Source organism: Lissotriton helveticus, chromosome 8, assembly GCF_964261635.1.
Source record: "Lissotriton helveticus chromosome 8, aLisHel1.1, whole genome shotgun sequence".
NCBI classification, from domain to species: domain Eukaryota; kingdom Metazoa; phylum Chordata; class Amphibia; order Caudata; family Salamandridae; genus Lissotriton; species Lissotriton helveticus.
Genome location: NC_136069.1, coordinates 1,182,980,750 through 1,183,007,180, shown reverse-complemented (window position 1 = coordinate 1,183,007,180; position 26,431 = coordinate 1,182,980,750). Strand labels below are relative to the sequence as shown.

General features: G+C 44.2%; 1 protein-coding gene across 2 annotated transcripts in view; it reads left to right on the top strand.

Moving 5' to 3' along the window:
• RS1 (retinoschisin 1) overlaps positions 1–21,799 on the top strand; it is a 103,655-nt gene extending 81,856 nt beyond the window's left edge. For both annotated transcript variants that reach the window (XM_078656152.1, XM_078656151.1), the window contains exons 4-7: positions 9,624–9,732; positions 16,893–17,034; positions 21,049–21,244; positions 21,332–21,799. In XM_078656152.1, the coding sequence (XP_078512278.1) occupies positions 9,624–9,732; positions 16,893–17,034; positions 21,049–21,244; positions 21,332–21,484 (600 nt within the window). In that variant the 3' untranslated portion in view covers positions 21,485–21,799. The remainder of the gene's footprint in view (positions 1–9,623; positions 9,733–16,892; positions 17,035–21,048; positions 21,245–21,331) is intronic.
• Positions 21,800–26,431: the final 4,632 nt, after the last annotated feature.

Below are 26,431 nucleotides of genomic sequence, written 5' to 3'. Positions count from 1 at the left end.
AGCAAGGGACTCATTTATGAGTATACCCTTCCACGCTTATGGTGGACAAAATGATTCAGAAAAGGGGGTGTGATGAACAGAGTGTCTGAATTAAGCAGACCACTCTTACCCAGTCCAAAGATCAGGGCTTGATCCATCACCGTTATTTAGCTCACTGCCCCATCCCAGCTCAGAACCTGGCTATATGCAAATTAGTCTGTCCCTGGCCCAGTGCATCATGGGAACAGGGCAGACCAAACTACCAAGCCAATTCTTCACCAGAAAGGAGACAAGCTTCCGGGGACCGGTTTCTGCCATTTCAGGCGTCGTCGGCCCGGCTTGCTTGAATCCTGATGGAGCAGTGAGCAAGGGACTCATGTCTGAGTATACCCTTCCACGCTTATGGTGGACAAAATGATTCAGAAAAGGGGGTGGTGATGAACAGAGTGTCTGAATTAAGCAGACCACTCTTACCCAGTCCAAAGATCAGGGCTTGATCCATCACCGTTATTTAGCTCACTGCCCCATCCCAGCTCAAAACCTGGCTATATGCAAATTAGTCTGTCCCTGGCCCAGTGCATCATGGGAACAGGGCAGACCAAACTACCAAGCCAATTCTTCACCAGAAAGGAGACAAGCTTCCGGGGACCGGTTTCTGCCATTTCAGGCGTCGTCGGCCCGGCTTGCTTGAATCCTGATGGAGCAGTGAGCAAGGGACTCATGTCTGAGTATACCCTTCCACGCTTATGGTGGACAAAATGATTCAGAAAAGGGGGTGGTGATGAACAGAGTGTCTGAATTAAGCAGACCACTCTTACCGAGTCCAAAGATCAGGGCTTGATCCATCACCGTTATTTAGCTCACTGCCCCATCCCAGCTCAGAACCTGGCTATATGCAAATTAGTCTGTCCCTGGCCCAGTGCATCATGGGAACAGGGCAGACCAAACTACCAAGCCAATTCTTCACCAGAAAGGAGACAAGCTTCCGGGGACCGGTTTCTGCCATTTCAGGCGTCGTCGGCCCGGCTTGCTTGAATCCTGATGGAGCAGTGAGCAAGGGACTCATGTCTGAGTATACCCTTCCACGCTTATGGTGGACAAAATGATTCAGAAAAGGGGGTGGTGATGAACAAAGTGTCTGAATTAAGCAGACCACTCTTACCCAGTCCAAAGATCAGGGCTTGATCCATCACCGTTATTTAGCTCACTGCCCCATCCCAGCTCAGAACCTGGCTATATGCAAATTAGTCTGTCCCTGACCCAGTGCATCATGGGAACAGGGCGGACCAAACTACCAAGCCAATTCTTCACCAGAAAGGAGACAAGCTTCCGGGGACCGGTTTCTGCCATTTCAGGCGTCGTCGGCCCGGCTTGCTTGAATCCTGATGGAGCAGTGAGCAAGGGACTCATGTCTGAGTATACCCTTCCACGCTTATGGTGGACAAAATGATTCAGAAAAGGGGGTGGTGATGAACAGAGTGTCTGAATTAAGCAGACCACTCTTACCCAGTCCAAAGATCAGGGCTTGATCCATCACCGTTATTTAGCTCACTGCCCCATCCCAGCTCAGAACCTGGCTATATGCAAATTAGTCTGTCCCTGGCCCAGTGCATCATGGGAACAGGGCAGACCAAACTACAAAGCCAATTCTTCACCAGAAAGGAGACAAGCTTCCGGGGACCGGTTTCTGCCATTTCAGGCGTCGTCGGCCCGGCTTGCTTGAATCCTGATGGAGCAGTGAGCAAGGGACTCATGTCTGAGTATACCCTTCCACGCTTATGGTGGACAAAATGATTCAGAAAAGGGGGTGGTGATGAACAGAGTGTCTGAATTAAGCAGACCACTCTTACCCAGTCCAAAGATCAGGGCTTGATCCATCACCGTTATTTAGCTCACTTCCCCATCCCAGCTCAGAACCTGGCTATATGCAAATTAGTCTGTCCCTGGCCCAGTGCATCATGGGAACAGGGCAGACCAAACTACCAAGCCAATTCTTCACCAGAAAGGAGACAAGCTTCCGGGGACCGGTTTCTGCCATTTCAGGCGTCGTCGGCCCGGCTTGCTTGAATCCTGATGGAGCAGTGAGCAAGGGACTCATGTCTGAGTATACCCATCCACGCTTATGGTGGACAAAATGATTCAGAAAAGGGGGTGGTGATGAACAGAGTGTCTGAATTAAGCAGACCACTCTTACCCAGTCCAAGGAAGCTTGTTTCCTTCCCAGTATAAGAATTGGCTTGGTAGTTTGGTTTGCCCTGTTCCCATCATGCACTGGGACAGGAACAGACTAATTTGCATATAGCCACGTTCTGAGCTGGGATGGTGCAGTGAGCTAAAAAACGGTGATGGATCAAGCCCTGATCTTTGGACTGAGTAAGAGTGGTCTGCTTAATTCAGGCACTCTGTTCATCACCACCCCCTTTTCTGAATCATTTTGTCCACCATAAGCGTGGAAGGGTATACTCAGATGTGAGTCCCTTGCTCATTGCACCATCAGGATTCAAGCAAGCCAGGCCGACGACGCCTGAAATGGCAGAAACCGGTCCCCGGAAGCTTGTTTCCTTCCCAGTATAAGAATTGGCTTGGTAGTTTGGTTTGCCCTGTTCCCATCATGCACTGGGACAGGAACAGACTAATTTGCATATAGCCAAGTTCTGAGCTGGGATGGTGCAGTGAGCTAAAAAACGGTGATGGATCAAGCCCTGATCTTTGGACTGGGTAAGAGTGGTCTGCTTAATTCAGGCACTCTGTTCATCACCACCCCCTTTTCTGAATCATTTTGTCCACCATAAGCGTGGAAGGGTATACTCAGATGTGAGTCCCTTGCTCATTGCACCATCAGGATTCAAGCAAGCCGGGCCGACGACGCCTGAAATAGCAGAAACCGGTCCCCGGAAGCTTGTTTCCTTCCCAGTATAAGAATTGGCTTGGTAGTTTGGTTTGCCCTGTTCCCATCATGCACTGGGACAGGAACAGACTAATTTGCATATAGCCAAGTTCTGAGCTGGGATGGTTCAGTGAGCTAAAAAACGGTGATGGATCAAGCCCTGATCTTTGGACTGGGTAAGAGTGGTCTGCTTAATTCAGGCACTCTGTTCATCACCACCCCCTTTTCTGAATCATTTTGTCCACCATAAGCGTGGAAGGGTATACTCAGATGTGAGTCCCTTGCTCATTGCACCATCAGGATTCAAGCAAGCCGGGCCGACGACGCCTGAAATGGCAGAAACCGGTCCCCGGAAGCTTGTTTCCTTCCCAGTATAAGAATTGGCTTGGTAGTTTGGTTTGCCCTGTTCCCATCATGCACTGGGACAGGAACAGACTAATTTGCATATAGCCAAGTTCTGAGCTGGGATGGTGCAGTGAGCTAAAAAACGGTGATGGATCAAGCCCTGATCTTTGGACTAGGTAAGAGTGGTCTGCTTAATTCAGGCACTCTGTTCATCACCACCCCCTTTTCTGAATCATTTTGTCCACCATAAGCGTGGAAGGGTATACTCAGATGTGAGTCCCTTGCTCATTGCACCATCAGGATTCAAGCAAGCCGGGCCGACGACGCCTGAAATGGCAGAAACCGGTCCCCGGAAGCTTGTTTCCTTCCCAGTATAAGAATTGGCTTGGTAGTTTGGTTTGCCCTGTTCCCATCATGCACTGGGACAGGAACAGACTAATTTGCATATAGCCAAGTTCTGAGCTGGGATGGTGCAGTGAGCTAAAAAACGGTGATGGATCAAGCCCTGATCTTTGGACTGGGTAAGAGTGGTCTGCTTAATTCAGGCACTCTGTTCATCACCACCCCCTTTTCTGAATCATTTTGTCCACCATAAGCGTGGAAGGGTATACTCAGATGTGAGTCCCTTGCTCATTGCACCATCAGGATTCAAGCAAGCCGGGCCGACGACGCCTGAAATGGCAGAAACCGGTCCCCGGAAGCTTGTTTCCTTCCCAGTATAAGAATTGGCTGGGTAGTTTGGTGTGCCCTGTTCCCATCATGCACTGGGACAGGAACAGACTAATTTGCATATAGCCAAGTTCTGAGCTGGGATGGTGCAGTGAGCTAAAATACGGTGATGGATCAAGCCCTGATCTTTGGACTGGGGAAGAGTGATCTGCTTAATTCAGGCACTCTGTTCATCACCACCCCCTTTTCTGAATCATTTTGTCCACCATAAGCGTGGAAGGGTATACTCAGATGTGAGTCCCTTGCTCATTGCACCATCAGGATTCAAGCAAGCCGGGCCGACGACGCCTGAAATGCCAGAAACCGGTCCCCGGAAGCTTGTTTCCTTCCCAGTATAAGAATTGGCTTGGTAGTTTGGTTTGCCCTGTTCCCATCATGCACTGGGACAGGAACAGACTAATTTGCATATAGCCAAGTTCTGAGCTGGGATGGTGCAGTGAGCTAAAAAACGGTGATGGATCAAGCCCTGATCTTTGGACTGGGTAAGAGTGGTCTGCTTAATTCAGGCTCTCTGTTCATCACCACCCCCTTTTCTGAATCATTTTGTCCACCATAAGCGTGGAAGGGTATACTCAGATGTGAGTCCCTTGCTCATTGCACCATCAGGATTCAAGCAAGCCGGGCCAACGACGCCTGAAATGGCAGAAACCGGTCCCCGGAAGCTTGTTTCCTTCCCAGTATAAGAATTGGCTTGGTAGTTTGGTTTGCCCTGTTCCCATCATGCACTGGGACAGGAACAGACTAATTTGCATATAGCCAAGTTCTGAGCTGGGATGGTGCAGTGAGCTAAAAAACGGTGATGGATCAAGCCCTGATCTTTGGACTGGGTAAGAGTGGTCTGCTTAATTCAGGCACTCTGTTCATCACCACCCCCTTTTCTGAATCATTTTGTCCACCATAAGCGTGGAAGGGTATACTCAGATGTGAGTACCTTGCTCATTGCACCATCAGGATTCAAGCAAGCCGGGCCGACGACGCCTGAAATGGCAGAAACCGGTCCCAGGAAGCTTGTTTCCTTCCCAGTATAAGAATTGGCTTGGTAGTTTGGTTTGCCCTGTTCCCATCATGCACTGGGACAGGAACAGACTAATTTGCATATAGCCAAGTTCTGAGCTGGGATGGTGCAGTGAGCTAAAAAACGGTGATGGATCAAGCCCTGATCTTTGGACTGGGTAAGAGTGGTCTGCTTAATTCAGGCACTCTGTTCATCACCACCCCCTTTTCTGAATCATTTTGTCCTCCATAAGCGTGGAAGGGTATACTCAGATGTGAGTCCCTTGCTCATTGCACCATCAGGATTCAAGCAAGCCGGGCCGACGACGCCTGAAATGGCAGAAACCGGTCCCCGGAAGCTTGTTTCCTTCCCAGTATAAGAATTGGCTTGGTAGTTTGGTTTGCCCTGTTCCCATCATGCACTGGGACAGGAACAGACTAATTTGCATATAGCCAAGTTCTGAGCTGGGATGGTGCAGTGAGCTAAAAAACGGTGATGGATCAAGCCCTGATCTTTGGACTGGGTAAGAGTGGTCTGCTTAATTCAGGCACTCTGTTCATCACCACCCCCTTTTCTGAATCATTTTGTCCACCATAAGCGTGGAAGGGTATACTCAGATGTGAGTCCCTTGCTCATTGCACCATCAGGATTCAAGCAAGCCGGGCCGACGACGCCTGAAATGGCAGAAACCGGTCCCCGGAAGCTTGTTTCCTTCCCAGTATAAGAATTGGCTTGGTAGTTTGGTTTGTCCTGTTCCCATCATGCACTGGGACAGGAACAGACTAATTTGCATATAGCCAAGTTCTGAGCTGGGATGGTGCAGTGAGCTAAAAAACGGTGATGGATCAAGCCCTGATCTTTGGACTGGGTAAGAGTGGTCTGCTTAATTCAGGCACTCTGTTCATCACCACCCCCTTTTCTGAATCATTTTGTCCACCATAAGCGTGGAAGGGTATACTCAGATGTGAGTCCCTTGCTCATTGCACCATCAGGATTCAAGCAAGCCGGGCCGACGACGCCTGAAATGGCAGAAACCGGTCCCCGGAAGCTTGTTTCCTTCCCAGTATAAGAATTGGCTTGGTAGTTTGGTTTGCCCTGTTCCCATCATGCACTGGGACAGGAACAGACTAATTTGCATATAGCCAAGTTCTGAGCTGGGATGGTGCAGTGAGCTAAAAAACGGTGATGGATCAAGCCCTGATCTTTGGACTGGGTAAGAGTGGTCTGCTTAATTCAGGCACTCTGTTCATCACCACCCCCTTTTCTGAATCATTTTGTCCACCATAAGCGTGGAAGGGTATACACCTATGTGAGTCCCTTGCTCATTGCGCCGGGCCGACGACGCCTGAAATGGCAGAAACCGGTCCCCGGAAGCTTGTTTCCTTCCCAGTATAAGAATTGGCTTGGTAGTTTGGTTTGCCCTGTTCCCATCATGCACTGGGACAGGAACAGACTAATTTGCATATAGCCAAGTTCTGAGCTGGGATGGTGCAGTGAGCTAAAAAACGGTGATGGATCAAGCCCTGATCTTTGGACTGGGTAAGAGTGGTCTGCTTAATTCAGGCACTCTGTTCATCACCACCCCCTTTTCTGAATCGTTCTATTACCACCCAACAAGGCCATTCACCTGAATTAAGGATTAGCCATTTTATAATATATTTTGAAATTAGGAAAGTCAAGCTATCATTCACTCACTGGGATCTCTACGTTGTTCAGAGATAACATTTTTTTATCTTCGAGCTTATAGTGAAATTAGTAAGTATGTAATCAACACTGAGTTTGTGTGCATATTGACACTGAAGGCCTAAACTGTTGAACAAATATGGAAACTTAGGGAATATATATATCTACATTAATTTCATTTTTACCAATGAGGCCAAGTTCAATTTCCCCAAATCAAGAAGAGCTTTGTTAAAATAATAATAAAAAAACGAAATTGACCTTACCAATTGTGCAATATTTCTGAAAATAGAAATGCACTTCTCTGTTATTCTATTGACTGCACTTTCAACATTTCAGTGGTATGACTCAAAATGCCACAACTAGTTATACCTTTCTCTTCTTTTTATGACAATTATATCTGAGCAGTTTCTATCTCCATTGGAAATATTCCATTGACAATATTAGGGTTATAAATATTTCTGAGGCATTTGTAAAATGTATATTTCTAAAAGCATCAAGAAATCCAATAAACCCATTTAATTTGCATCCTTTCCATCTTTAATTAACATACTTTATTTATAACTTTGGACACTGAAGTGCTGATCGTGCATAACATTGCTGTAATCACTCAATACTGGTGTTTATTGTCTTCCAAAATAAATGTAATTTATTACAATGAATTCTCATTGGCTGTACAGCTTACAGTAAAACACTTCAAACCTCTTATATATATAATTAATTACATTCGATCTGCTTTAACTGTCTTTTATATTTTGAATAACTTTGGAGACTTCCATATACAGAGGTTATTTACTAATGATGTTCCACTTTTCTCCCTTTCTTCTTAATTAAATGATAATGAATTCTGAGTTCTCAAAATTCTATCATTTTACTTTGAAATTCGATAGCCAAAGTGTTTGTTTTCTACCGTACCGAAGTTATCTAACTGTTCTTTTAATTGGTTCTATTGAATGTTTCCTTCTGTATGCTGATTTCCACCATCAAAGATATCTAGTACAAGTCCAATCAAGCATTAATTCATTTATTTTCCAAGCATCATCTGCTATATTTTGCCTTTTCTCAACCTTTAGGAAATTGGTCAGAGTTAGCTTAAATGGAGTATGGTATGAAATACTCTATTTCCTGTTCTAGTTCCCACAATTGTTTTGTGTAGTTAAGAGAGAGAAAAAGCCTATTCTGTACCAGGATTTAGGCACTGTGAATAATATTTCTAATCTGTGCAAGTGGCCTTTATTAATGTCTGGATGTGACTTAAAAGGCCTCATTACGATGGCGGTCGGACAAGCGTCCAACGGCCATTGTTTCGGGCTCAAGACCGTCCAGCAAGGAGTTGGTGGTCCCAATAGCCCAATTAGGACCACCATTAAGGCGGTCTTAAACATCCCTTTTTCCATTTTAGCTTGTGCTGCTGCCCGGAAAAGGGCCGCAGAACAAGTTGCAATGGAAAAAGGGATGTTTTAGAGCAACCATGAACTATGTGCCAACCACCATTTGCTGCCTTGCACACGGTGCATGGATGTTTGGGGCGCACCACGTGTGCCCCCCAGGCCACATAGCGGAGGCCTATTGGGGACGTGGGTCATGCTAGGGGCCCCAAAAGTCAGTTTCTGACCGCATTTTTCATGGCAGTCGGATCTCCATGAAATGTCTGTCGGAAAGGAACAACGTAATCCCTAAGGCATTCCCTGCACAGGCACCGCCCCCATTGTAGGGATTACTGTCCGACCAATGCCCAGATGGGCTCCTTGAGCCAGTCAGAGGCATCGGTCTGTCTATCCAACCGGTGCGCTCCGACCGCCGCTATCCTAATCCGGCAGTTGGAGTGCAGCCTCAGCTGTCAGACAGACCACCACTGTTGACCTGTCAGTGGCGATCTGCCCGACAACATAATTAGACCCAAAGAAACGATCTAGAATCCAGATTAATTTTTTTATTGTTTCACTTAAACACATTTACACTACAATGTCTGGTACTGTCAATAGCCATTATTTGAGATCACATTTGAGGAGGTATATTTAATAGTTCAGTGTTACTACTCCGTTATACAATGGTTGCTTGAAGCGTATTTATTGCTTCTGTGGATAGTCTGTGGAGGTAGATTTTCCTTAAATGTAAAACTGTAGTAATCACACACAAAAATAGGAAGACTATTGTAACATTTAAAAAAGTTTTTGGGGACAATTTGACCTTTGTGCATATTTGTTGAAGGAATAAGTCTTAATAACCTAAGTGTAATTAATATTTAACATAGTTCCAATTTATATTCTGAAAGCAAGTGTTTAGATTTTTTCTTTGAAGAGGTTGGTTGCCACAACTCCAAAGGCACAGCTGCATTTTTCTACTTCTTCTGCGGATTCCGTGCAGACCTTGCAACACCACTTTAGAGTGTTCACACCCCCTTAGCCACAGCAGTATGTAGCCTGCTATAGCCGAAGTACTCCACCCCCATGTGGCCAGTGTCGTCACTCATCAACCTACTGGCTGCCCTTCCGTTACCTGGGTTAGCTGTCCATTAACTGTACAAAAGGATGTATGTCGTTACAACGCATGCTTTTTCCACGCATGCCTTTACAACGCAGGTTTTACAACGCAAGTCGTTACAACGACTTGCGTTGGGGGGCGCTAGATAGTGAATAGTTTAATTTACTATTCCAACTCCAGTCTCCGTGGATAGTAGAGAAGGTGTTGGATAGTAAATTAAACTATTACCTATCCTACAGCGCCCCAGTGCAATTTGTTGTAACGAATTGCGTTGTAAAAGTTGCGTGGTAAAGGTAGTGCATTGTAAAAGTTGCGTTGTAAACGCTGTTTACCGTACAAAAATCAATCTAGATTATTTTTTCCTGCAATTGTAATATCCATACAACAAATGGATAGGAAGGATGATGAGCAGTTCTATTCTTACGCTGTTGATGACAAATGAAGATGCTGTGTGCTACATTGAACCACTATCCCAATTTAAACAGCGTGTCGTAATTTATGATCATGATGTTATTTGCATTGCAGTCCGATGATAAGTTGGAACAGTGGCATACCAAAGCATGTAAATGTGATTGCCAAAGAGGATCCAGCTCAGCCTGGTCCAATGGAATAACCGTCTTAGACTGCATGCCAGGTAATGTCTTGATGGGTCAAATTTGCGTAAACAACTGTAAACTTAATCAAGAATTACTGGAAAAAAGTTTTTTTTAAAACCAATGCTCTTCCCATGACTAAATATTTGCTGATGTCTTTAAAGAGCTATGCTAAAACATCTTACTATTCCTTGGAGGGAATGAACAGTGTTGGCATAAGACTTTGGAGTCCAGTGATGGACATATGGCCCTGATTATAAGTCTCTGCCTCCCACCATCACTCTACCCCCGCGTAAGGTGATATTTATCACACCTGATTGAACCTGTCCAGAATTTATCACATGCTATAAATTGCCTCTATTGTTTATGGGAAACCACGTCCACATTTTGGTGCTTACTGTACCAAATTATGCATGGCACAGTAAATACCATACCGTTTTCCTCTTCTAAATTTCTGCAGGTTTCACCTACTGAAATTTAATGGAGGCTGTGGACGTTTCTTAACCCGGTAATTCTCAATTGCTGTAAAAAATGCGCAACTCACAATTCCAACTTGCGCCCAACAGGGGTTTATGCAGAGGTCAGAAGGCCTAAGTGAATGGTCCTTGGCTTAAATTCATCAATCTCCTTATTCCAGGGAGCATTTCTTTCTATGAAATAGTCCTCCTTCACACATCACACACAAATCATCAAACAAACACAAATCCACACACACTCAGCATCTCAAACAGGCAGAATCTCACACGGGCAACGTGTTTACCCAAAGCAAAGTATTGAAAATACAGGAAATCACACATGCAGAATTTCACACGGGAGTCCCTAACAGGAAAACATCCTATACAGGTAATCTCATACAGACAACGTCCTGTACAGGTAGTCTCACTCAGAAATAAATTGTTATGCAGGCAGCATATGTCTATGTGCCAGTGGCGGGGGGGGTAATTGTAGGAGGGAATGGGGCGGACAGGACACACACACACACACATGCACATACACACTCACAATCAAGCATTCTCACACTCCCGCGCATACACACATACATCTTTTCACAACACTTGTTACTAAATATTCAAATATGCAAGCACCAAACAAAAAAAAATAACACTTACCTGCAGCTTTGCCTTGGAGGTCCCAGGAGGCTTGGGACTGCTGCCTTCCCTCATTGACTGACCTTAGGACAGAGTGTGATGGGGTCAGTGAGACTGCTGACCCCACCCCACTCTGTGACAAAGTGTCACTGATTGACACTCGACCCTGGGTGCTTCAGGGCTTAAAACTGAAGCACCCAGGTGCTAGGCAATGAGTGACGCTAGCCCTTGTCACTGAGGGGGTGGACCTCAAGGGCCTTTACTGAGCTGAGGAGGTCACGCCCACAGGAGCTGTGAAATTCTCAGTCCTGCAAAGTTTTGGTCAGGCAGCCAGGAGTCTGCTCATTTAGCTCATGTCTAGCTTCTGGCTGCCTGACCTGAAAATGAGCAGCGTCTGTCAGGCCGACTTTTGCTCAGCCTGACAGCCACTGCTCTTGAGGGTCAAAAGGTGAGGGGGCGTGGATCCTCAGCCCCAATGAACCATGGCTGCTATGTGCCTGATGTACAAAGCACTTTGAAGGTCATCAACCTTGTGATTAGCAAAATTGCAGGGTTTGCCAGTGCAAAAGAATGCCTTACAGTACATCAAACCCGTTTTGGAAGTCGCAAAGTCGTTCTGATTTGCAAAAGGGGTTCTGCGACTCATTCCGAATCACTGTTAGGAGGGGGCATCCATCCAAGTTGTGATTCGCAATTAAATGTACTCATGGTTGGTTACCTACACTGTTTTCATAAACTATTGAAAAGGTTCTGACTTCCAAGTAAGTATTAGAAACTGGTTGGTAAAGTGTAGGTTCTCCCTTTAGGGAATCATATCAGGCAGCCTTGGGGAGATCAAGCAGTGAAACAGGGACCACTACCTGTTCCATTCAATACCTTCCTACTAGGAAATATATTTATAAAGCAGCACCTATCCCTTTAATGGCTACAGACTGCTTAAAAAAATAATTCCCCATTTTGAAGTTTTCTTTCCAGCTTAAAGAATCAGAGCATTCACTCCTCCACTCAATTGAACCTTGGCTGATAGATTCAAGTGCATTTCTCTCAGAAAACTCACCAGTGTAGTATGTATCAATAAGGACAACATGATCAACTATAACTTGGATCTGCTGACACTACCAAAAGCTGAGTTAAGGTCTATGAAAGCCATATACACCGAACCCTGCTTTGCATCGGTGTATTTATCGATCAGCAGATCCAAGTCAAGGCATTGCTCAATAGTGCCCAGACATGGTCTGAAACTAAACTGGACATCAAAAATAACAGTATTCTCGTTTGCCCACAAAATAAGCCTGTCGTACCCTAAGCTGCTCACGGATGGAGCCTTTTCGGCCAGGTGGCTCCTGTGTGACTACCTATTTGGGAAAACATTCACCTGCTGCCTCTGGGGTCCTGGTGGAAGTTCATTCAGCAAGTTCCCTGCATGCGATGTCTTGGAACTCAGTTTCTCTGAAAGGTGGTGAGGGCTTGGACTGATGCTCATCAGCAGCTTCATGGCCTTCCTGGCCAAAGAAGGTTTTCACTTGTCTGAAGGTCTATATAAGCCTTTTTAAGACTTAAATCCAGGCCAGTTTCTATGTTCCTCCTTGTAATTCCAAGGCGGTGTGCTGTTTTCTTATTTCTATTTTCCCAATCTGTTATGGCGAAGATCGTGTGAATTGTTGCTTTATTTCATTTTCCTGACTTTATATCATGTAAGGATGGCCCTCCTTCCTTCTGGCTGCATTGCAACACAGCTGTAGTATATTTTGGTGAACTTTATGCCCCTTGAGTATTTTATTTTGTCCCCATTTTTTCCTTGGAGAATTTGCTTCACCTTTACTCTGGTCTTCAACCTACTACATTCTTCTTCGATGACATCTAGTATTGTTATCTCCTGTCTACTGCCAACTTCCTGAAGGTTTTTGTGCCACCGGATTTTCATCCAGTGCGTGGACCTTACTGCTGACATCTGTCTTTCATATATAATATATATAACGGGAAGGCACAGTGGCTTCCAGAAAGAATTGTCCTTACCTTGGACCAGAACCCTACTTGGAACCTTCGTCCATGTCCAGCCCTTCACAGAACCTTTTTTTTTAATAACACTTTGCTGGCCACCTTTACGAGTCTAATAAGGCTCTTGGACAGTAGTAGCAAGAATTGCTCCCATTTTCTTTTTTGAAAAGAGTAACTATCGCCGAAAGGGGCTACGCCCGCAGAAGAGCTGAACAGCATGTTTTGTCTAAAATGAGATTTATAAATGGGCTCCCAGATCTAGGTCACATTGGACCTGGAGCCTTCCTACTGGGGATGTTTTCAAATGCATCACAAACCTCTTGCATGATAATAATCAATGGGGAAAGCTAGACAAGGCACTGATGGAGCCCAAATTCAGTTTTTAGTTAGACCCACAGTATATATTACTAAAATGAGAGGTTCACCCCACAGCCTGAATTGACACACCCAGTTTATTTCTTTTTTTTTTTTTAAACAAAAAAAACCTTAAGTATCTGGGTTGAAAATTTTATTCAGAAGCCCATGGCCGGTGCTATTCAAGGTAGGGGTGCCAAACATCTGCAAAGTTTCCACCTCATGCCTCTTTAATCCATCACCTGATACTCCCTGCCTATCTTACTCTTTCAGGTCCTTTTTTACCCATGCTTTCTCCCTTTATCACTGTGTTTCCATCTTTATCTTAATTCACTCCTCCACCTCCCACCCCATTTATGTTTTTCTTTCTCTTTCTATGGATTATAGTTAATTCAGTAAAAATAAGTAAAAATAAGCGCCAATATTCAAAAATCAGTTATGGTGGGCCACACCTGGAATCACCAGCTCAAATTAATCACTGCCTTCAAAGCGGGCGGGGAATCATGATGATTCACTTAGAAACTCAGGGGCATATTATCAACAACTAGCGATATTTATCGCTAAAGAAGCTTAGCAACATTTTTTTTTATCGCCAAGCATCACCGGATTTTATCGCAGAGATAACGTGCTATTAGCAACGTTTATCTCCAATGCGATAAAATATCCGGCGATAGCGGCGAAATGCGTGAATATCGCTGAAAACCCAGCGATATTCAGGCATTAAGGCCAATAGGGTCTTAACCTGAATATCCACCTCCCATTGGATATACAGGTTAAAAACTGGTCTGAGCAGGCGTTAGTTTTTAGCGATATTCGCGCTTAGCGCGAATTTTTTTATCGCTACGCCTGCCTTGCTAATAGGCGATAGCGACGTTAGCGACTGCTTTCAGTCACTAACTGGTTGGGTACGCCCACTTTGCATGTCATTAGCGATAAATATCGCTGACATGCAAAGCGGGCCCCAAACCGCTCGCTAACACCTAAAAGCTGTCGCTAACTGATGTTAGCGACAGCTTGCTAATAGGGCGATGAAAGTATCGCCGCTTTGCGGCCGAAAACGGCTGCAAAAGCGGCGACAATTTCATTTCACCTGCCTTGATAATATGCCCCTCAATCTTTAATGGGGCTGCTGCTAAGCTACAGAGTTTAACGACTCCTTAGGGACAAGGGCCGCCTAAACTTGAAGCAGGGTTTAAGGTATTGAAAATCTCTCTTGCTTTTTTAGATGTATCAGTTCAGAAGGAAATTCATCCTATCATGTTCTGTGTCTTGAGTAAACGAGTTGGACTACCAATCCCCCTCTCTCCTTGTGTGGTGGTTTGTGTGGTAGCAAGGATTTTTTGCCTTAAAGTATATCTGCATCACTTGGCTCGATCCTTCAGTAGGGGACGCAAATTTCGAAAAGATATGTCAATCAGCAAAGAATTGTAATACTTCTCTCATCTGGAGTTAATGACCTGCTCACATTTTTTTTAGACAACTTTTTGTCACCCTTTTTTATAGTCTGTCCTCATTTCCCTAAGTAGTGAATACGTATTGTCATCTGTTTTTTGTGCAATTGTATTGTATTGTATTGTAATTGCATTTATATAGAGCTTACTACCCCTGACGAGGCTTCAAAGTGCTTTTTCGGCGAGTGGCACTCGATAGTGAATTAGTATAGTGAAACATGCAAGTACATTTTAAGTGGTCGATAGGTTAGTCAGGTATTTGGATTTGGAATGATAGCAGAAGGATACAGGAGGAAAAGGGTTTGTATTTATATAGCGCTTGTTACTCCTGATGGGGTGTTGACGCATGCTATTCAGGAAGCCCATAAAGGATTAGTGGTGAATTAATATGGTGAAATATGAAGTAATTTCAGTGGTGGATATTAGTCAGTTATTTGGAGTGAAAAAGATAGCGGAGGGATCAAAGGGGAAGAAAGATTTGCATTCATAGAGCACTTGTTACCCCTGATGGGTGTTGAAGCGCTTTTCTGGCGAGTAGCACGCCACTCCGGAACCCATAAAGGATTACTGTTGAAAATTAGTATAGTAAAATATGAAGTAATTTGAGTAGTGGATATGTTATTCAGTTAGTAGGGTAGAGAAGGGTAGGTGGCGGGATAGAAGAGGGAAAGAGGTTTGTATTTATATAGCGCTTGCTACCCCTGATGGGGATTTAAAGCGCAAGCAGCATGCTACTCTGGAACCCATCAGGATTAGTGTTGAATTAGTATGGTGAAACATGAAAGTAATTTTAGTGGTGAATATGTTAGTCAGGTTTTTGGATTGAGAAGGGCTGTGGAGGGGTAGAAAAGAGGGAAGAGTTTAGAAAGGTTTGTTTTAGGTGATCGGTAGAGTAAAAGAGGTGTCAGATGATGCAAGGAGGGGTAGAGTAGGAGAGTCTAGAAAGGGTTATTTTGGGGCTCATAGTAGTGGTATGGGGTTTGGGTTAAATGAGAGAGTGGATGTAGAAGATATATTGAGCGAAGTATAGGCTGAGAAATAGGGTAGTGCATTGGAAATTCTAAATTAGAAGAAAGTGATAAATATATAAATCCATAAGTACATTGAAAGTATGTAGATACATAAAGGAGGTAAGTATATTGGGCAGCATTTCTGGCCCTGGTCCTGGTTAGTCTCGAACAGGCTTAAACAGGCAACTGCCCTTGTCCTCTTTGCCCTTAGCAGGCTCAAACAGGCAACTGCCCTTGTCCTCTCTGCCCTTTACAGGCTCAAACAGGCAACTGCCCTTGTCCTCTCTGCCCTTAGCCTCTCTGCCCGGGCTGAGACATTCTAATGGTATGAAAAGGTCTAAAAAAAACTGGAATACAACACCCTTATTGAAAGATAATCAAAAGCAAGCCCTAAAAAGTTATTTAGCAGAAACAGTTTAGTTGAGTGTATACTTTGAAAACTCGACATTTTTTAATGTAGAGACTACTTTCTTTCCCTGCTGGCATGCAGAGTTTAAAGCAAGGAAACAGGGATGAGAAGTTAAGGGTGGATGGAGGGATGAGTAGAAAAGATAGAGTGAGTGCATATTGCTTTCATAAGCAACAAGACACATTAAAGATGGAAGTTTATATGAAAATAGATTGAACAGTGCCTGTAGGAACGTGCCTCTTTTTGACATGGTCGCCCCCACTTTTTGCCCTAGTACGGATGCCTTTCGACTGAAAGTGTACTGGGTCCAGATCCCCAGTGCTCTTTCCCTAAAACAAGATGTCATAATAAACCTAGTACTGGCATCAGCACAAATTCAAGACAAGGTGCTTGACACCAAACACCATGGGCCCCAGTGCAGCCATTATGTAGCCGAACAACCCGCGATGAATGCTTGTTGTGCCTTTATAGCTGTGGTAATAGTTTTATCTATTTTACATAAATGTATTACTGTCTTTTAACCGAATGTTTCTAACTAATTTGACTTATTATGGTATGCTTTACCGAGTCATATTGCTGCCCCTGCTAAATGGCAGAGCCTGGTCCTGTCACTTCCCAGAACTCAGCAAAAAAATATGTCAGGTAAGATAATATAAGGGTAACCCTTCTACAAAATCCACAAGAACACATGGTAATGTTTAACACAGACATTCAAGCTTGTTGGACATGAACAGTGTGTGAACTAAATAAAGGTGCACTGTAGGAGAGAAACTGGATTTGTATGCATAAAGAAAGAAAACAATGGCATTTGTAAAAATGCCAACCCTGTTATGGCAATTACTTTTGAATATGCTCCGGCCATATTGTGATAAATTGTTTGTTTCCTCATAGAGTGTCCATTTCACAAGCCCCTCGGGTTTGAGTCTGGGGCTGTAACTGCAGACCAGATATCCTGTTCCGGTCAGGAGCAGTATACTGGGTGGTATTCGTCATGGACAGCCAACAAGGCACGTCTTAATGGACAAGGCTTTGGGTAAGGATGAAAACTCATTCACTTTCCATCAGAGATCTTGATTGAGGTGTTATTTAATAAAAAACAGATCAACTGGGAAATGTGTTCCATTTGTTAAGTCTTTAGTGTTCAGGTAAGTACAGATTTGCTATGCAGTGAAGACTGTCTCTCTCTCCAGTGGTAGGTCCTGCTTGTTGATTGACATGGCCGCCGCCAGGAGTGAATTAACGGCCATTATACAAAGTCAAGTGGTGGGAGACCTGGGCTGCCTGAGCAGAAAATCCTTGTTGGTGAGAGCCTCCACTGATCACTACTGCAGTCAGAACTGGATTTCCACATTAGACACCCTGTGTGAAAGCAATCGCACCCCATTCTTCTATCGTCTTCAGCTGCTGAATGAACATTACAAAGCTAGTCGAGAATGGGAGAACCGTGCACAGATTAGACTAGCCTCTTGCTGATCTAATCCCACCCTCTCTATTTGAGGGGTCTTTTCAGGTCTTCCTGAGACAAGGAGTGGTGTCTGTTTGTGAGCAGGTATCTTGCACAAACAGATACACGTGACCACCTTTGTCCACCTGAGGAATTTCAGTCTGAATGACTAGTGTACTGGCATATGGAAAGGCATGAGTAGGAGAGAAAACCACCCATTCTACCCTTTTTTCTCGCCTGGACTTAGAGGGGTTGCTTTGCGTAATCCTCTATCTCCTGGGTTTACTGCCCAGCAGATTAATAATCCCGTCCACTCACTAAAATGTGAAAATCTCTGAGGAGGAGCTCCTAAGCAGACACAAGTAGCTCTTACTTGATATTGATAATGGTCAGCAGGTGTTTCTCCACCTATGTTGTGCAAAGGGATTGTCCTCTAAAGTGTTTTCCACCACTTATTTTTGTAGTCTGTTTTTGCTCTCTGTAGGCTGTCATACTGAATGGTAGCCTGAATCTCCTCATAGAATTCAATCACTTCTGGGACATCGCATCCATTGCAAACTTCACATGTTCTTAGTTTCCTCAGATTCATTAAACTCTGCCCCACCATTTAATCTGGGGGTCAGAGTAGTTAGTCAGCAAGGTTATCAGGTTATCAGGTCTCAGATGTTATTACAACTTGACCTAATACTCCTGAACCTAGAAGATCTGCTTCTTGATTTCAGAGGAGGGCAAGGTGCACATTTCTGATGAGAGCAGTATAGAGAGTAAGTGAATAGTCAAGACTTGCAAAAGATGTCCATATGTTTAGACTACAATGCAGTGATAACCAGAGGGTCACAACTATCTGCTCTATCGGTATTGCTATTTGGCAGTTGTAATGTTCTACTGGCATACACGACTTCTGTACACATGCTTAAAGATCCTCATGCAGTCACACTGCTTCCAGCCCAAAGCAACTGCCATCAATCACAAGTTCAGTGTATCATCAATGTGGATCACAGATGTCAGACAGCAGTACATCTTTGATAACTTAGAAGGCTTCTTGGTCCTTCTCAGACCTTATCCACCTAAACAGAAGCTTCAAGAAGGGCTCAGAGTAACCATGTGGGGAATGAAGCTCCAAAAGTAAGTGGCCATGCGTAGGAAGGTTTACAGTTCAGGCACATTCTTAGAGGCGCAGGCTGCTTTTAGGTCTTTTACCTTCTGTGGGTTAGAAGAGACACTGTCAACAATTAACATATTCCCCATCAAATTCCAAGTTGGGCCTCAGAAACTCACATATGTCTCTGGGTGTCCATTATCCTGGCGCTCTCCTAATACCACTCACAGGGGCCATAATGCTGTCTTTGTAATGTGGCTTTTATTAGCATTTCATCTTGACTTTGATAAGACTTGTCTCAGCATGGAGAGATGAGTAGGACATGGTTTGAAACCCTGTATGTCGGCATCATAGAGAGCCGTGTGTCAATCAGCAAACCTTTATACGTGTGACAAATTCTAGTATTGCATATCATTGTATGCTTATAACAATGATTGTATGTGTGTAGCAGTGAGCATCAAAATAAACTATCATGCCTCACATAGAGTAGCTGCAGCCCAGAACCTGAGCCTTGATGTTTAACTACTGATCCATCATACTTTGTCAAAATCCTCGCAGTATTGGCCTGGTGTGTAAACTGCACCCAATAGCTGCAGCCGCGGTGGGGCCAGGCGGGGGGCCATTTCGAGGGACGATACCGAGAGACAATTAAACAAATAATTAATTTTCCCTCAGCCTCGTCTGTCGAAATCCCCCCCACCCGGCCCCACCGCTGTTACCTTTACAGACCGCGGCTGGATGGCTGTAGAGCATTGGTGATAGAATTTGGGCTTTTTAATGCCCCACTATTGCAATGAGGTATCTCCTGTCCTCCTGCTCCCTAATCAAAGCTAGAGCACCTGCTACTATGTAATGTTTCTCACCTAAAAACCTATCCCTGCCCCACATTCCTTTTCCACTTTCATTCCATGTCCACTGTCACGCCAACTGCCTAAATCCACTTCACTTTGTCGCCCATCCTGCTACTTTTCAGCCCTTCCTGATGCCTTCATAGAAGGCAGGAGCTCTTCACTTCTTCACAAGTATAATAACTGCTCCTCCTGTCAAAGGAAACCTACTCGCAATCCATAGACCTTGGAAGAATTTGAGTTTTTGGTCTGACGTTACCTCAAGACCATTTTATTTTAATACATTTAAATATGATACGCTTGCTTATGGGGCTTTCAGACAACTCTCTTCATCCATTGGTCTGTTGGTGTCTCATTCACATTTGGATTCTGCCCACCGCAGCATGCAGTAAGGGGCACTGATTAAACCCACTTCAGCCCCTGGCTTATCTCTCTGCCGGAGACAGCACTCAACTCTTGTGAACTCATACACACACACACACACAAAGTAGTCCCATTCTACAGGTTTAAAAAAACAAAAAAAAACTTTGACAAAGCAAAAAGTTTACAACTGGCTCCAGTCCTACTGGATTTACCAATGCTAGTTTCAAAAGCATCCAACTGGTTAGTTTCTACTTCAGCTCATTTGTCAGATTATCTTCAATCAAATCGTGTTTGAGCCCCTTGAGGTCTAAAAAATATGTAGCTTAGGACAAGCTTCCTTGAGATGAATGCTCCTTTAACAATCTTTGCAAATCTCTAGTCGAAGTTATACAGAGCAAATTCATCACTTTTACCAATCTGCAAACCTTTGTCCATATTTCACTAGTTTCCAATCTAATGTTCTTTTTCTGCGATTACTACCAGAACAGTCGCTTGCCTATCCTTACATAGCCACAGTGAATACGGGACTAGTTGAACTCAGGAGAATTGCAATCCCTTCTTTCAAAAGAATTGATATGCGTCGGAACTTTGACTGCCGAAATTTAGAAATCCCAAAGGCGTTGATTTCACTACAATAATAATTGCAATGACCAAAAATTTTGCTCCATAGTTTTGACTGACTTTAACCTCAACCTCATACCAAATATTTTTTTTTCCTAAAGTCATAATTTCTTTCACCTAAAAAATGTATTAGCTAACATAAAACGTACATCTTGAAAAAATCTGTTTTAAACAAGCCTAACTAATTATAAGGTACGTAGCTTGTGTTTTTTATATGTATTTTTATTATATTTAAAAACATCTACATCTACTTTTAATGTTACCCATTTAAAAAACCAAGTTAACATTAACTGGCTAAAGAATAATAGTTTCAATCTCTTATTTTAAAAGCCATTTTTTTCCACTAAGGTCCTTTAAAAACGTTAACTCATTCATATCATCTGTCCACCTTCTTAGTAAAATACTTCTCTAATAAAATTCCTAAGATACGCTTTCAATTAGACATCTCTGCAAGACTCTGGGTATTGCTATTTCCCATCAAGATGCATTTTTGGATCGACACAATCACTCCTTTTAACTCATATGGTGTGAGTGTGTGGGTCACATTCTAGGGTTTGGTCTCACTCAAAAATCTAGAAGGGTCATATCACTTGAACACCCCATATTACTTGTTTACACAATGATGATGCTATTTGGGACTTTTTCTGGTTTGTCATTCTTTGCTCTTGGCAGGTGTGCCTGGCTTTCAAAGTTTCAAGACAACAGCCAGTGGTTGCAGATTGATCTGAAGGAGCTGAAGGTTATTTCCGGCATCCTGACCCAAGGGCGCTGCGATGCCGACGAATGGATGACGAAGTACAGCGTGCAGTACCGGTTCGATGACACCCTGAACTGGGTTTACTACAAGGACCAGACTGGGAACAACAGGGTGAGAGAATTTTGATAAATCCCGCTGCATAGGACATAACTCACTTGCTGTTTCTATTTATTTTAATTGTTTCCGTCTTGTTTGCAGGTCTTCTATGGAAACTCTGATCGACAGTCATCTGTCCAAAATTTCTTGCGCCCTCCGATTGTTGCCCGCTACATCCGAATTATCCCGCTGGGGTGGCACGTGCGCATTGCAATCAGAATGGAGCTCTTGGAGTGCATGAGCAAATGTGCTTGAGGATGCGTGACTTACGTGGGGGCGGGGCCGGAAGTCCCTTTCTTCACCGGAGTACAAAGGTGATCAGCCCCACTGTGGGGGTCTGCCGCAAATAATTGGGAGCGGGGAGCATAAAAAAAAGAAGATATGTTCCTTTTGACATTGTTTTGTCTTTTGTGACGTCACCGGAAGCTATGCTGTGGCTATGTGACACCCACTGTGGAAATGTTGAAGGTAGCTCAGTAGTCGTTTCAGGTCTAATGCGAGGCTGCTGTGAACATCTGTGGAGTTATCTGTGTAATGTGAACACTAGAATTAAATATGCACTAATTGCATCAAAAACCAAGTGCCCTCCATTTGTTCAAAGCTACTAAATAGACACATTTGCCAACTATTCAGTCGACCTCAACCTCATATTACAGTGGGCATTCACCTTGACAACAAACACTGGCAAAGCCAACAGGTCTGGTGCAGTGAAAAAACACACAAAAGCAAACTATTACTTTCTATATACAATGCCTCTAAGAGATAAACAATTTAAAGTGTGATGACGGAGTGTACTTTTGGATGTAAAATAGACCCTCATGCATTCCAACACAAGCATTACACAGAAGGCGGGCTTATACAGCAAACAAGATATAGCATGATATTAGAGAAATCCTCATCCGGGTGAAGACAAAGATCATTCTATTTATATTTTAAAGTGTTCGTAGCAATAGGTCTTCAGTCAGCTGGGCTGTTAAGCCAGACCTAAAAATAGTCGAGGAGGGGTATTAACCTAAGGTTCTGGCTCAGTGGTGCTGTATTTGGGTGATTAGGGCCACATGTAGAGTTAGGTGATAAAGGAAAGCCTTCCATGCGGTGCTAAATCATATGCAGAATCCGCTGGCTGAACTTTGTGTGCCACCCTTGCCTCTGTGGTAGACTATCTTCTGGATGTGACCCCTAAATGACATACAATTGTTTATAAGGAGTGACTGATAGGGGGGGGGCTGAGCCTTATAGGGTCTCTGTGCCTGATGGGAGTGACTGTATGAGAAGGAGGTGACTGTACATTGTGCCATGGGCTAGTAGAACTTGAGTTTACACACCTTATTAGGATGAAAAGATCTCTTTCTCTAGAAGCATTGCAATAATTAGTACACTTTTCATTTTCTTATTAAAGTCCGGTTATGACATTCCTATCCACCTGTAATAAGAAAATGAGAGAGCTTCTAACGTGTAATAACTGATTACAGTTAAATTGTGAAATTCACAGTTTGCAGCCACCGCCAGCAGACAGTATGAAGGGCAGGTCATGGAGAATAATTACAACCGTTGTTTAGAAAATGAAACCTAGAGTTTCACAAAAAGCAACCATAATTGTTCATATAAAGGAGAAACAACCCAAGGATTTAAGCTCTAAGCTTTTTGAGAGAAGTTAATGGTGTCCATGTATTTTAAGGTATAAAATACTCCCTGCCTTTTGGCAAAAGGATATTGCAAGTCACCTCAGGGAATGTGAAGGCCTCTGGTCAGCTCATTCCATTTCTGAAATAAGGTTGACATCCTTCCCCTGGTCAGAGAATCATGAGAGCATCTTGCAAAGGTCTCAGTGTGGTTTTTGGGTAGGCAGGTAAGGATGAGGAGGAATGAGATTACACGCATCTGCTCCTCTCTGCATGTCTCGATGAGGGTGACAGCATTAGTTGAGGTTGACGATGTCTTTCGAAATTATGGTTGTATCCTCTCAATTTGCGGTGCTGCTGATGAGCATTTTTCTCTATCGCTGAAAAATTTCCAATGCTTTGTATGCTCTCTCTACAAGTAAGTGCTGTTCATCAAAAGACATTTAAAGACCTGAGTTTGGACATCACTAGAGGAACCAGAAGTTCTCGGGCAGGCATGTCTGTAAAGAACAAATAAGCCCATTGACACCGGCCGGGTCAAGTCGCATTGCTTGTTCCTCAGTACCCACTGTGTCAATTTGCTTTAAACAAGTATATTAGGAGGTTGGATGCAAGCCGAGCAGAGGATGGTAGTGCTTCATTGAGCCCCTCAATCCGATCGTTCACGGCCCCAGGCTAGGAGTGTCCGGCTTGGTGGATCACAGGCCGTGTCGTTCAACAGAAGGGTCAGGATTTGCTTGGGGCTGTAATGTTCTAGTGATGAGGGGGCAGCTTAAAGAGGTTCCCATCAACATTGCAGCAAGATTCTAAATCATAGGCATGCCACAGCAGGGCATCTGGAGGAGTGGCTTTTCTGGTGAGAAATAGCATGCTGACTCATGCCAGGTGCAGCAACATTAGTTATAGGAGAGAATATAGCCTGGGGCTCTTTGGAATCACACGGGACATTGGGCGTAACTGATAACACCTCTTCCACTGAACGGCAAGAGGAGCAGTAGGAAAGAGGCAGGGTCCTCAGAGGTGGATCCCTGCAATCAAACAAGAATAGCCCTGGAGTCCCAGTGAGGAAATTGGCCACATGGATGCTAGTTGCAGACACATTACCAAGATAGAGAGGCAAACAGAAGAGATAATTAAGGATTTTTCACCAGATATTCGACGAAGAGGAAGAACCAGGAGAAGGGAGAGAATTGAGAAGTGGTCACTGGCAAGGCTCCTACAGGGATAAATAGAAACAATCAGTGCACTTTAAACGATTATGAAAAAATTAGAAGGGGTTCCAAAATCAATTCTGGAAATGGAGTACAGAATCGGAAAGGTAGGGCTGTGTGTGTCGGAAGTGAAGAATGCAGTGTCTACAGTGGAGGCATGTGTGCCTAAAGCGAAAGAGGTTTTGACTGCAGTGACATTGAAGCTTTTAGAGGTAGCAATGTTTTAGCAGGGATCCATTAAAGATCCGATGTTGCTGGAAGGGAAATATGAGGTGTTTGACAATGCCAAGAGCCCGATTAACAATTGGGTGCTGGGGATGTATGACGTTACAAAGCATGCTTTTACCAAGTATGCTGTTACAACGCAGTTTTTACAACGCAAACCTTTCAAACGCATAGCTCTTTGGGGTGCTGGATAGTGAATAGTTTAATTTACTATTCCAACTCCAGTCCCCGTGGACACTAGGGAAGGTGTTGGATAGTAAATTAAATCTATTCCCTATCCTAGAGCGCCCCCCAGCGCAATGCGTTGTAATGGTTTTCGTTGTAAAACCTGCGTGGTAAAAGCACTGCGTTGTAAAAGTTTCGTTGTAAAGGATGTTTCCCGGGTGCTGGGGTCCCCCGCCACCAGCTAACGATATGACTAAGGTCCAAAAGATATTTATCCAGACTACCTGACCCATTCTGTCCACAGTGAAAAAGCCAATTCCTTGACTTCGAGATCCGGATCTTCGTACTCCCCCTGAGTGACGCCGATCAGATCCAGAGTGTCCTGAAGCCATTCTTTAGACAGTAGTGACCCGCAAATATAAATAAAATGGGTCCTTTTTTCTCTGATGTAAGTGAACTCATCCAGGGAAGATGGAATAAATTAACAGATATATGGGACAGCCTGCATGCAGTGTGTGTTCTGCCATGGTGTGGAATACAGCTAAACCAAGAGTGACTTATGGCAACAAAATGTTCCCTTTCAATGAGCCTGAGGAAGCAAAATGCTTCACAGAATGACTGAAGCCCCTTTTTTTATTCTCTGATTGCTATCTGTACGATTGTGGTACTGGTACTATGCAATGTAGCATGCTTGTATGCAATGTGCATTGAGGAAGAGTGACAAGGAAGAAGTGGTTCACAATAATTGTGTGATCAGAATTCTACCTTTGTTGTCCTCCTCCTCCCTTTTCCTCCCTTCCTTTCCCACATTCACCCTGTTCCCTTTAATGTGCCACAAACAGAGATATGGCCATTCTTTTTTAATGATAGGTGAACAATCCTATTAAAATTCAGCATTATATGCTGTGTATTTGGGAGGCTGTCCATACTGTGGGCTTGAATGACAAAGGGACTTACTTGTAGTTGCGGTACCAGTGCAGAGTCTCTGCACTCTTGGTGGAGTCTCTGCTGTCATTGATGCTATAGATTGTGGATCAGCAAAGCCACCCAGAAGGCCCTGGCCGGGCTGGAGCCAACAGCTGAGCATGACCTGGAACGTCTTCCACGCTTGCACTTCCACGGAACCTAGGACAGCTCCTAGTCCTGAGGTGAGTGGGACGACTTGCAGACGAGCTCACCGCACACCGGGGGGAACCCTCTCACACCTGCTACCTGTTACACCCATGGTTGGTTGTGTTGTGAGTAATGGGACAACAGATGCTTCTGGGGAGGCAATGTGGGGTGGGGATATGTTGGGGGTATGGGGTGTTTGCGGTGTTATTGTTGTTTCTGGATCCATGCATGCCCAAGATAGTTTGGATTTCCACACATGTTTGCCTAGTATCCAGCCCTACACTGTGTTCTCACGCCTTCTCAACTGGTTAACCTGTGAGAGCGTGGTCAATCCATCGATCCTGCACCCTCTCCATCCCCCATGACGTCCTTCTCCTTTATGTTCTGGAATGTAAATGGGCTACTTGATCACACTAAAAGGACGGGACGTGAATGGACCACTTAATCGCACTAAAAGGACAGTTGTCCTGTGCCGTGCCAGGTGCACCCACCCATCTGTCCTGATACTGCAGGAAACTTACTTATTAGGCTCCTCATGTCCCTTTCTGCTCCGCTTTGGATATAACCATGTATTATACTCAGGGTTTACACGTTGGTCTAGAGAGACGGCTACACTCCTCCATAGGGACTACCCCTTTGCGGTGACAGCCAACACAACTGATCCTCATGATAGTTTTCTTGTTGTGGAAGGCTTTCTAGAGGCTGAACAATACAACTTTTAGATTGTTCACATAGCACCTCAGGCGCCTGGCCCCACTCTTCAGGTGCGTGAGTCCACCATCCACTGCCATCCATACGCTTTCCCTAGGGTACCCACCATAATCAGCAGCGACTTCAACGCCTTCACTGTTGAGGACATAGAGTAA